The sequence below is a fragment of the Micropterus salmoides genome, unplaced genomic scaffold (assembly GCF_014851395.1).
Source record: "Micropterus salmoides isolate LMB-PRFRI ecotype aquatic unplaced genomic scaffold, ASM1485139v1 Ms_hic_scaffold_17, whole genome shotgun sequence".
Classification (NCBI taxonomy): domain Eukaryota; kingdom Metazoa; phylum Chordata; class Actinopteri; order Centrarchiformes; family Centrarchidae; genus Micropterus; species Micropterus salmoides.
In genome coordinates this window covers 10,136,471-10,148,118 of record NW_024040817.1, presented here as the reverse complement: position 1 = coordinate 10,148,118, position 11,648 = coordinate 10,136,471, and the positions used below count along the sequence as shown (strand labels likewise).

Sequence of the window (11,648 nt, the reverse complement as noted above, 5' to 3'; positions counted from 1 at the left end):
TGTCATTGTCATATGTGTTACATATGGAAGTGAAAATAAATTATTACCCTTTTTGCTGGAGAGCCCGCTCAAGGACCCCTGGAAGTTACTGGACCACTGACTTAGTATATGTGATTAAAATTATAAAAATGCAAGTCAATCACAAGCTACGCCTTTAACTTGCTTGTTTTGTCCATTCCAAATCCTAAATATTTTCACTTTAATACGATACAAGACTAAACAAAATCCAGGAAACATTTTCTCTATTCACATTTTACCGATTGTTTCCCGCATTTATGCTTAAAAATGACTGAAAACAATAAATTATCAAAATTGTTGAAATCAACCTATTACAGTACAGTAATTTGTAATAAAGTGGAGACAGTCAACCCATTAAAGTTTTATTTACAAAATCGATTGGCATTAATGTTTATCCATAAATATATTAATGCTGACTTGAGTTACTGACGTGAGGAGGGAAAAAGAGCCAAATATTCACCCACAAATGAAAGCAATCAGTATGGCAGTTGATAGCTCAGTTTATTACATACATATACAAGATAAATATTCAAGCACTGTGATGTTGGGCAAAGAGGACATGATCATCTAGATCCAGACAGAAATATGAGGACTTACATGTAACGCTTCATTAGTCAACATTACTGAAAGAAAGTGAGGACACTGTTGTGCTGTTCCCCAATGCCACACCTCAGGAACGCAATTTAATACAAGACAAATATGGAGAGTTTGTTTTCCTCCTTTGGTTGGCTGTCATTTTCTCCCAAACCATCTTCAGAATTGATCAATCAATATTTTAATTTTTTTATTCATTTTCTGCCAGGCATCGCGATCACATCCCTGAGACAGTAAGAGGACAAGCTGGTGTCTTCTGATCATACTCAGTCCTACGGAGAATTTAACTTGTCATACACATGAACTATTCATTTCTTTTCTTTTTAAATCAGAAGTGCTACCACATAATTACTTACATGTTTCCAACCTTTCATCCATTTCTTCCTACCATTTCTACAAACACATGAATCACATGTTATACAATGCAAATTCCTTACAGCTGTATGAAACATCAGTAGGTAACTCTCAAAGAAAAACATTTTTTTGATGTCACGACAATATGATCTTTCAAAACTTGATCCTTTTAAATGTTTATTAAATTAAATGTTACTTATACTGAACAAAATAATACACACAACACTTTTGGGGGCAAAAATAAAAAAGTGTTGCGTTTATAATTTTGTTCAGTGTAGTTGAAGTTATGATTACATGACTGAGAGTTTACCAATGTTTCATGCACCTTAATCTCTCAAAAATGATATTTTGACCATTTCATCACAGAAATGCTACACACACTACTCATTAAACTCAAATTTAAGAAAACATCATCCTGCTTTCCAGCGCAGCGGACCCAGGTAGAATATCACTGGGATTATCCATTGTTCATGCCTTGCTTTTAAATTTTTTTGCATCTTGTCGCCAACAAACAAAAATTTGCTGGATTTTTGATATAAATAAAAAGCACTTCAACTATGTTTGTGTTATATATGTAGAGCCAGGCCCCTGGAAAACCCTACTTGAACCCGCTATTGGAAAGTTACTAACGGCGTCTTGCTGATCAGACACAGTACAGTGAAATATCATTTCAAGTGGAGCAATTCAGGCAACGCAGTCCAAGTTGTTTAACGGTCTGTTGCTCAGTGCAACCCGTATGTCCATGCTGGTGTTTTTAAAAGCTCTAGGACTGACTGACTGACTGACTGACTGAGTTTACATAGCAGCCATCTTGCTGGCCTCTCTGACCCCACTCAGGTAAGCACCTGTCACTGTTTGAGGGAAATGTCTGTTGGTGGCCTGGTAACAAAAACAAAAACAAATCAATCAACAGTTTCAAAGTCTGCAATATAAAAAGCCAGTATTGTAAGTGGACTTAAGATTATTTCATCAAACTACGTCTCTAAGGTCAATTTTCACACATTCCTATTATTTGTTTTTTGGGGATAAATAAAACTGGTTAGTTCACCATAAATACTTGCAGAATCCAAAACGTTAACTAACAGGTTTGACAAAATTCATTCTGAAATGTAACAGTAGGAAAAGCACAGTTGTCTGAATTTCATTTAGCTGCTGAAGTCACTGGGGAAGTTGAATACAACAGAGCCATTGTTAATGTTATTAGTAACACCTGTACCTTTCCTACTGTGTCTGCTGTGAAAAGGCCGATTGACATGGAAAGTGCAGTGAGGAAAACTCCTAAGGAATAACAGCTTATCACAAATAATGTCAAATGCAAAAAAATCTCATTTTACCACTTCATTACAAATAAACAAATATTTCAAGACAATATTTATAATATGGTTGAAAGCAATGTTACCTCGCCAGCAAAGAACACCTTTCCCTGCACGTCTTCAGCGATGATATCATAGGCCTCTCCACTTCCCCCCGTCTTCACAAAGCTGTAGGACATCTGGGACCACATGTCTTTGCTCCAATGTGTGACAAAGAAATGCACTGGCTCTGGGACCTCCTATCAAGGACAACAGACAGAAATAATACAGTCGAACCTTTTTAGGACTTTACCTGCACCTCGACTAAAGGAATCAGGGTCTGAGTTTAGTTCCTTCAATATATAAGTTCCTATCCTGTAAAAGTAGGAGTTCTGGGCTGTACTTTCTGATTGCCCAGGAACTATCAAGGTGTAGGTTTATGTCTCCTTCTTAAACTCCAAGCAAACAGCAGAGTATCAAAGTAGTAAGATACGAACAACAACATCCAAATCAGTGTTTCTTCCTAACATTAAGGATACCTAAACTGACACAAATTAGACCACGGACCCCCATTTGAAAGATTTAGTCCCAGGGTCCCTGATCTGATGGAATTTTAGCTTTTAGATGTTTATGTTTTTAACCCATAACCAAAATTTTCATTGTGTAACTTATGGATGAAATTATAGTGAACATAAATTACTCCCCTTTTTGCTGGGGACACCCTGGAGCCCGCTCAATGATCCCTGGGGGTCACTGGACACCACTTTGAAAACCACTGGTCTAAATGAATGTGAAAAGGGACTTAGCTCCTAATTTAGCTCCAATGTTTAGTTCCTGGGACTGTTTGGACGGAAGTTGAGTTACTTTCACTGTTGGTCTTACTGTTCACTTTTCATCAGTTACCCTGAATAAAGTGCAAGCAACAGCCAAAGTGTTAGTTACACAGAATGTTACATGGTTAAACTTTAGATGTGACAGCATTACCTGTTCTTTGAAAAGTTCACGCAGGACCTTCATGCACTCATCTACCACCTCCTCGTCCTCCATGTCCCGGACAGCAGGTACAGCATCACCAGTGATGACAGACATGAGGACAGCATGTTTCCCCTACACACACACACACACACACACACACACACAGAAACACAGCATTCTGTTTATCAGAAAATAAATATTATTCTTGTAGTTGGGCTTGCAGTCTAACATAAATAGTTAAAACCTATATTCCCTAGTAGGAATAGTTATCTTAAAGCTGCAGTAGTGAATTCTCTTAAAAATAATTTTTTGCTACATTTCCTAAAACTGTCATTCAATCAATGAGACAGATAATCTGGCTCCTCCAACTGGTCCTAATTCCATTTGCAAGATCCACCGCTTCCTGGTCAGAACAACCAATCACAGCCATGTGGACTCTCTAACGGAGTGTCAATCACTGCTCATGCACACGCTGCGAAGCCCCACTCCTTGCGCATGCTCTCACTGAGTCAAGCTTTACATCTTCAGTGCGACCTTTGCAAACACAACGGCTGAGAAACAACCACCAGCAATGAAAGAACTGCCAACCTCTCCTTTGCCAGTAACAATTGTTACCATCCGCACCTTTAAGGGTCATTTCTGACAGGAGGGGATGTGATTATAATACATGGTGAGCAGTAAGATATGGTCTTGCTGAATAATAATGAGAAAAGACAAACCTGTGGCTCCATGTCATAAAAGACACTGAACATGCCTCTCTTTTCAGGACCTGGTGGTATGTGACCAAAGTAGTCTGCCCCTTGGATTTTGTTGTCCCAGAATCTGTACGGGAACTGAAGAGCAATCTGAAAGAAGTTTTTTTAAATGATACTTTAGCATCCATAGGGAAGCAACAGTCTCATAATTGGATAATAAATTGAATACATGCAGAAATGAGTCACCTATAAATTGCTAAGACAAGATAGACAATTGCTAATATTTGCCTCGTGGCCTGTACTTATTTAAAACCATTAATGACACATACACACCAGAGTTATTACCTTTTCTATGATACCGGCTCCCAGACTGTGGATTGCTTTCAGTTTCCTTTCAGGAAGTGGAGGGTTGAACTGAATCAAATTCTTCTGCAGTAAAGTCAAGGGGACTGTAACAAGAACCTGAAAAGACAAACTCAATAACTTTACACCATGATAATTGGCACTGAATACATCAAGCATTCTCTGAAATGATGAAAGGGGTTATACATTTGGTTATTTTTTTATTTACCTTTTGTGCAGTCCACTGGGACCCATTGGAGGATGTAACTTTGACAACATCACCTGAGTAATCAATGGCCTGAACCTAGAATTGAAAAACACCAGATTTTTCACAATGGCATTTATATATGTAGAATACGCAGTGTAACAAAAGATGAAAGTAGCTGAACTGAAATTAAAAGACTGAATTACAAACCGGGCACTTTGTGCAGATGTCGAGGCCCTCGCTCAGTTTGTGGAGTAACACAGAGTAGCCCTTGGTGAGTAAAGTGTGGTCTCCTGAGAACTGGGCAAAAAACTCATTGTGGTCCCAGGATCTTGCTGATACCTACAAACAGACAAACAAATATACTTGAGAGCATTTTCATCACAATTCCCTTGAAGGCACAATACCAAAAGCCACACAAACAAATTGAATTTTCTTCATCAAAACGCCTACACTTCACACTCATTGAATATACAAATGCTTTGTGGAAAAACTATTGAAGCAGCCCCTAAGTGTTTGAGTTGTTCAGACCTGGTCTAAAGTGCTTCCACAGGCGAACTCCAGGTTGCTGAGATGAAACTGAAGCACTTTCTCCTCCAACTCACTGAACTGGATACCAGAATCCTGAAGAAAGTTCTTCTTCACCTCCTGGACTTTTTCTGTAGAGAAAAAATGCTTACAACTACGGGTGAAGTATCTCTAAACCCTGTTCAAATTCTGCTTTTATATGATTTTTTTAAATTTAGGAAATAGTTTAAAAACATTTTCTCATCACTACTTCTGTTTTTGTTAGGAGTGTGGTATTTGTATTCATGTCTTCCTGTTTAAGTCTGTTTTTGGTTCTATGTTTCTCTGTAGTCTTGTTCAGTTAGTTCCTAGTCCTGTACGTTAGTTAATATCTTTTGTGTTTACTCCTGGTCTTGTGTTCCCTGTTTAGTCTTGTGTATTCCCTTGTTCTTTTACTGGTTCTGTTTAGCTCTGTCGCATTCTTGGTTATTCACTCTGCCCCATGTCTGCTTGTCTAAGTGCTCCCTCTGTTGTCTCTGCCTGCCTGCCTCTCTGTTTTCCTGCTGTCTCTCTGCCTCCCTCGTTAGCCTCATGTCTGTCCCCTGTGTTGCTCCCGCCCTGCTCGTTATCCCTGGTATATATATGTGTGGTCTTTCTGTTCAGCCCTTGTCCGGTCATTGTTCGTGTTACTTTCTATGTGCGTTATGATCCCTCGTTGTCTGCCTACTCGTCGTGTTTCCCTGCACCGTTGGATTTCTGTTTGGACAGCTTTTGTGGTTCTGGACTTTGTGATCAGCCACTCAGTTTGAAGGTGTGCTCGCTTTTTGTTGCTTGGAATAAACCATCTGAACTTTACTTTACCTGCTAGCCTACGTGTCCTGCGTTTGGGTCCTCCAACTTGCTCTACTCTGCCATAACCACCACTGAACGTAACAGTTTTACTTCTATAACCTTGCACTGTACACATTCACACTTGTGACTCTAGACCAGAGTTATAATTGGCAGGTAAGGCCAAACATGAGAATGCCTGCTTTCATTGTTTCAGAAGAAGGCAAAGTTGTCAGAGGGTCACACAAGAAAAGTTTTCACAACATGAATTTCAAAATGTTCTTGTCTGACATATCTATATAACAGTTATATTGTATCTTCCACCGAAATTATGTTATTCTTATCAAAAGAACTAAATGTGTACACAAAAACACTAACTTGGTCTGAGAATGAACGCTATCAAGCTGTTGGTTCCATTTGTTAAAGTGACTTTAATGAACCTCAGTGAACCTCACACTTGAGATTAAAACATGCTGTCTTTTGGGATAACAGTTCAGCACCTTTCAGCGGTATGTCCTGGTTCTGGGACTTGTCCTTCCTCCATTCTGACACCACGTCCAGGATTGCGTTGAAGTGAAAGTCCATGCGCTTGTCGATGGCCGGGTCAGTAACCTGCCCTCCCTCCTGAAAGAGGTCACACCGCTCTCCCAGCTTGTGCATCTTGATGCCCATCTGCAACAGACAAGTGAAAAAGGCAAATTAGACGAGATACAAGTCAAGTATGAACAAAACAAGTTCTATTTAGCAGATGAAATTAGATTTAATGTGCATTTAATAGCAGAAATATGTAGAATTCTCAGGTCTTTCTTACCTGTTCACACATCAGGGCAATGGGGTTGTTTACACAGCCATTGACAATCTGAGCTCCTCGCCCAACTGTGATGCCCAGAGAAGTATCATCCCATACACGACCTCCAATTCTCTCCCTTGCCTCAAGCACCACCACCTGTAAACCAATGAAAAAGAAGAGTGTAAAGCAGTGTGCACCAGTACAGTGACCAGTGAACAGGGTAAAACAGGAGGTCAGAGAAGATGTGTACCAAGAACTAACTTAAGCAGAGGATAGTTACCTGAGTGCCAAAGTTCTGCAGCTGCCGTGCTGCAGCCAAACCTGAAGCCCCAGCACCGATGACGATAACATTCCTCTGCAGAAGTGATAAAAATGTGGGAGGTATTGTTAGCCATAATCAAATAAATGATGAACTTTTGTGTCAGGATCAAGTGAAGATGAGCACTCTCACAGAGCAGTATCTTTCAGGAAGCAGAGGCCGTTTCACTGCCAGCACACCAGTGTTGATGAGGCCCTTCCTGGTCATGAAGTGGAGCACCCGGTCCATCTCCTGCACGCAGCGCACACGCACCAACCCCCGGACAATGATGTTCAGAGCACATTTCTGGGAAGTCAGCACCTCCTATAGAAAAAAACAGGAAAAATGTTCATTGTTTTGAATGGTTTTTTTAGAATCTATTGTTTTGTTTTCTTAAGAGGAGAAGATGTGATATTTAAGTGAAGACAAACAAAACGAGCAATTTGTATTACAAAACCTAAAAAGGTGAAAACTAGGGCTGGGCACGTTAACGCATTATTATCAGGGTAAAGCATAAATTAACTAACGCCAACAATTATTTTATCGCATGTTAACGCAGTTTTTATTATTATTTTGAAAGTTCGTTGCTCACTGGCTCTGAATACACATACATCACACAGGAGGGGTGGGATGTTGATCAGCCTGCAAATCACCCACCCAAACAAGCAGCGGAGGGAGGCTTCGGCAGACTACGCTGGATGCAGTGTGTGGGACAAGTAAAACAAGCACCAAATGCCATAGCGAAGTGGATAGCTACACACTGCATGCTGATTAGTTTTGGGGAAGATGTCGGTCTTAGGAATGTTATTAAAATCAAAACTTAGTCGCTTGGCCCCGTGGAGTTGCTCTTTGCTTCGGTGATTAGACAGAGCTCCGGGAGTAAACAGCAACGGCTTCTGTGCGCTACACAGATCTAACCTATTTAACTGAAGTTAAAATTATAGGCTAACGTTACATAACTTTACCTAATAGGCCTTCATCTAGTTTTACGGGGATGCTCTGCCATTCGAATTCCCTCCTGTTGATGTCCTATTTAGTAGCCTAAACAGTAATAGATTCTGTAAACTCACAAACAGCAAGGACCGGTCTCTCTTCCAATGATTTGTGCTCCACGTCGCCTACAAAAAGTTTAAGACAATTTAACTTCGGCAGCGGGCGGGCATGTGCATGAGGCGAGCACTTCACCTCACTCTACAGGGACACTTGCTACTGAACATAGACTGTTTATGCTGCTCCCTGATAAAAGAAAAATGTTTCTGCTGATTCCTGTTCAGAAAAAAACACGAGAAAACAAATTCATGCATGTTAACTTGTTCAAAAGGTGTCTGTTATGATTGTGGCTCTGGACACTATGCCTGGCAGTGGCAAATAGCTTTGGTTTTAAGTTGAGATTTACAAGAAATATTTTATTGCTAATGTGTAAAGGGAATACTGCTAGTAAACAGCACTTTATTTGTTTAAAGTGTTTGCAAACCACATGTTAGTGCACTTTTATGTATATAGCAGTGGGCCTACATTTAAATTAAAAGAGGCAATACACTACTTTAGGAATCATTATTAAATTTTGCTCATAACAATGCGATTAATTGCAATTAATCGCAGAAAATCATGCGATTAAAAAATGTTATTGTTGAAAAAAATACAATATTGGAATGTCACTCTTGGCAGATGTCTGCTGCGTACCTTGCAATTCTTGTGCCAGGAGGCCAGAATAAGGTTACGCAAAGCCAAATACATGGTGGGATCGCGGGAAAATTCAGGAAACTCGTAAAGCTCATCCAGCTCCATCATATCCGGCCGCACGCACAGAGCCTTGCCACACTCATTAGGCTGGTAGAAGGGCTGGAAGTATGGACACAGGCCTGGAACTGAGGGATACAATCATAATTAGACATTATTATGTGGTTTAGACTGATATTTCTAAATGGGAGGCTGACCAAGCATCTCCCTGGTGTATTATTCCCCCATCTCTCTGTATATAGAGTAATTGTATGTACATCATAGTAGAGCAAACCATGGCTGTTAACATATTCATTCCTCTCACTCTTACTGACTTACTTTGTGGCTGGACGGCTCTGCAGTGGTCTGCCCTCAGCTCAGACATGTTGCTGGTAGAGCCTGATGGACTCATCCCCACACAGTCAGGATAGTAGGCAGCGAGGAAAGGGCTGGCTGGACTGTCTTTGAACAACGGCGGCAAAATCAACATTGAATGCCACCAGCTGTCAGTCACCTCGGCCACTCTCTGTGAGAATTAAACGGCATGGGATTAAAGGTGCAAATCATCATTGTGTATTTGCCTAAAGCAATGCTGACTAATACATTTTATTTTGTCTTAACTGCTAGATTTCCAAAACAAATCATAGAACACACATCACCAGCTTACCAAGTCCTCAGGTTGGGAGCACTGGTCCGGTCCTTCACTCTGCAGGCAAAGACACGCAATTATCATCACAAAAACAATTAAAAAGGTCACTTGTGAATGGCTGGTTGATTCCTTTCTATGTTCCTGTTAACCTTGATGTTGTTGAATTTCATTCCACAGCGGTACGTTGCTGCTAGGGAGGCAGTGAGTTGGATCTCCTTAGTCAGCTGACGCCACTTTCTACAGTCCGGTTTAGTGCATTGAACCTGAAAGGAACATACCACAATTAACGTTACAGTATTTGTGACACGGAGAACATTAAGAATAACCACATTCAGCTGTTTAACCAGAAACTGGAAGAGATGCCTGAGCTTACCCAGAATGGAAGCAGCTGATCTGCCATGAAAGCTTTCAGACTGGGTTCACTTTTCCCGTTACTAGTCCACACCTTCTTCCATGAAGCAAAAATCTCATAGCCATCTTTGTGACTGCCAATGGAAAAAAAAGAGAAAAGTTAATCTTATGGCCTTGATGAAACAGCACTTTAAATGTCACCATGGAATAAAAATACTGAAACATGTTTATAATATACAGAAATATGAGAGTGGTTCTGTCAACATTACCTTCTGTAGTAGTGATCAAAACATTCGTTGCAAAAATGCTCACCACATGAGAGATGATACCACCGAGATGTGTATCCATTTTTAGCACATCTGAGAAGAGAAAATTACAATCATGTCCATTGAAAACAATCTGTATCTAAAAGAAAGAAGTGACCAAGATAAGATCTGATTCCTGTTATACCAGAAAACATGCTACCTTTCAGATGCACTTGCAAAACAAACTGGGTATGTGGCAGAGCATCCAGCCTTCTCACACTTTCTGTACTTCTTCTCAGACTGGTCATCTTCCTCCTCTGTGTCTGTGGCTTTTCTCTTGCTCTAGAAAGAGTGCAGATAAAGTCAACACTGAGCTCCACTTAACTTTATTTATGGGGCACTTTAACTTAGTGATGCACACATCTGATATGCTGAATCAGTATCTGTGGCAATACTGATCTTGTTAAGCAGATCTGGTATCTCAATGACATCACTGATCCACAATAATAATAACTGGACATTTAGCTTTTATCCAAAGCGAAAGATTTGTGCAAGGTGATTTAGAAACAGTGTCTCCTTTACATCGTTTGTCCCAAGACAGCATTTTATGCCTACATTGAATAACTGACAGTAGAGATGTAACAGAGGGCCCCAGCCAGGGGCACAAACCCACACGTTGTGGTTCATGATCTGTGCCATAAAACCCTAGGCCAAAGGGCGATGGACTGTAAAGTAAAATATATTTACAGGGAGGTAAATATATTTTGATTATAATTATTTAAAAAAAAAGCAATATCTCAAAAATGTTTTCTTATGTTACATGTATATAAAAAAAAGGAAATATCAAGGCATCACTTTGACCTAAGACATGTACCATGTAAACCACAAGGTCCCTGGTTTGTGTTGCATGTCCTCACCCTTTTTCTTGCTCACATTTCCTGTCTTACTTTCGATTATATACAATCAATTAAAGGCAAAAATGCCACCAAAAATAGAAATATGGGTTGATTGTCATTGGATTAGTCAGTCTGTCGGGCATGACCCCACAGGCGATGAGGGCTGAGGATGAAGAGGAGTCAGCTTTAGAGACAGAGGCTGAACATGCATGCTGCAGTTTACCTGTCCAGGTGGAGGGTTGTTGGTGCGCTTCACCCGGACATTTGTTTGCCTTCCAGACGAGCGCAGGGTCTGGCCATCTCCCGGTGACTCCCCGGAGCTCCTCTTCTTGCCTCGCCGAGCACCAGAGCCATTCCCAGAATAGTCTAAACATTATAGTAACAACAACATATATCTTTAGTAGACAATACAGTGCAGCTCAGTATAAATGGGGCCTTTGTTGTGACTGATAAGGATCTTTATGATAGATAACATAACGTCCAAATGTATCCTATTATCGGAAATAACTACAAATTGACCAAAGCCACTGAAATACGAGGTTAATACGTATATACACACGGCAAAGGTGGCGACAGTTAAACACATTAGCAAGCTATTTAAACAAGTCAACAACGTCCGCCTGTCACATTTATAAGCACGTCGCAAGCAGCAGCGTTACGGATACTAACCTGCATCAGACAGCATGACTCACGGCGATTTATTTATCAAATCCCAGGGATTTATTGACGTTTATGTGAGTCTCCGAGACGGTTTTATAATGGTTGTATTCGTCTCCCTCTTATTGTTGTGGGGGGAAATCAATGCGCTGCTGTTTCCAGAATACCACTTCCTGTGAGAGAGAGGAAATGGGCGTTTCGTTTTTAGATGAGTTTTGAACACCGTCGCTCTC

General features: G+C 40.4%; 1 protein-coding gene across 1 annotated transcript; it reads right to left on the bottom strand.

Moving 5' to 3' along the window:
- Positions 1 to 500: 500 nt before the first annotated feature.
- Positions 501 to 11,588, bottom strand: LOC119907188 (lysine-specific histone demethylase 1B). The gene is made up of 21 exons (XM_038724859.1): positions 11,428 to 11,588; positions 10,982 to 11,124; positions 10,083 to 10,204; positions 9,887 to 9,976; positions 9,640 to 9,751; positions 9,416 to 9,529; positions 9,285 to 9,323; positions 8,957 to 9,143; positions 8,582 to 8,766; positions 7,052 to 7,222; positions 6,881 to 6,955; positions 6,622 to 6,756; positions 6,311 to 6,482; positions 5,007 to 5,134; positions 4,686 to 4,817; positions 4,500 to 4,574; positions 4,274 to 4,390; positions 3,953 to 4,078; positions 3,243 to 3,365; positions 2,366 to 2,518; positions 501 to 1,845 (listed from the first exon to the last, which is right to left on the bottom strand). Exons 1-21 carry the CDS (start codon positions 11,441 to 11,443, stop codon positions 1,762 to 1,764), a joined length of 2,499 nt encoding a protein of 832 aa, XP_038580787.1. The 5' UTR covers positions 11,444 to 11,588; the 3' UTR covers positions 501 to 1,761.
- Positions 11,589 to 11,648: the final 60 nt, after the last annotated feature.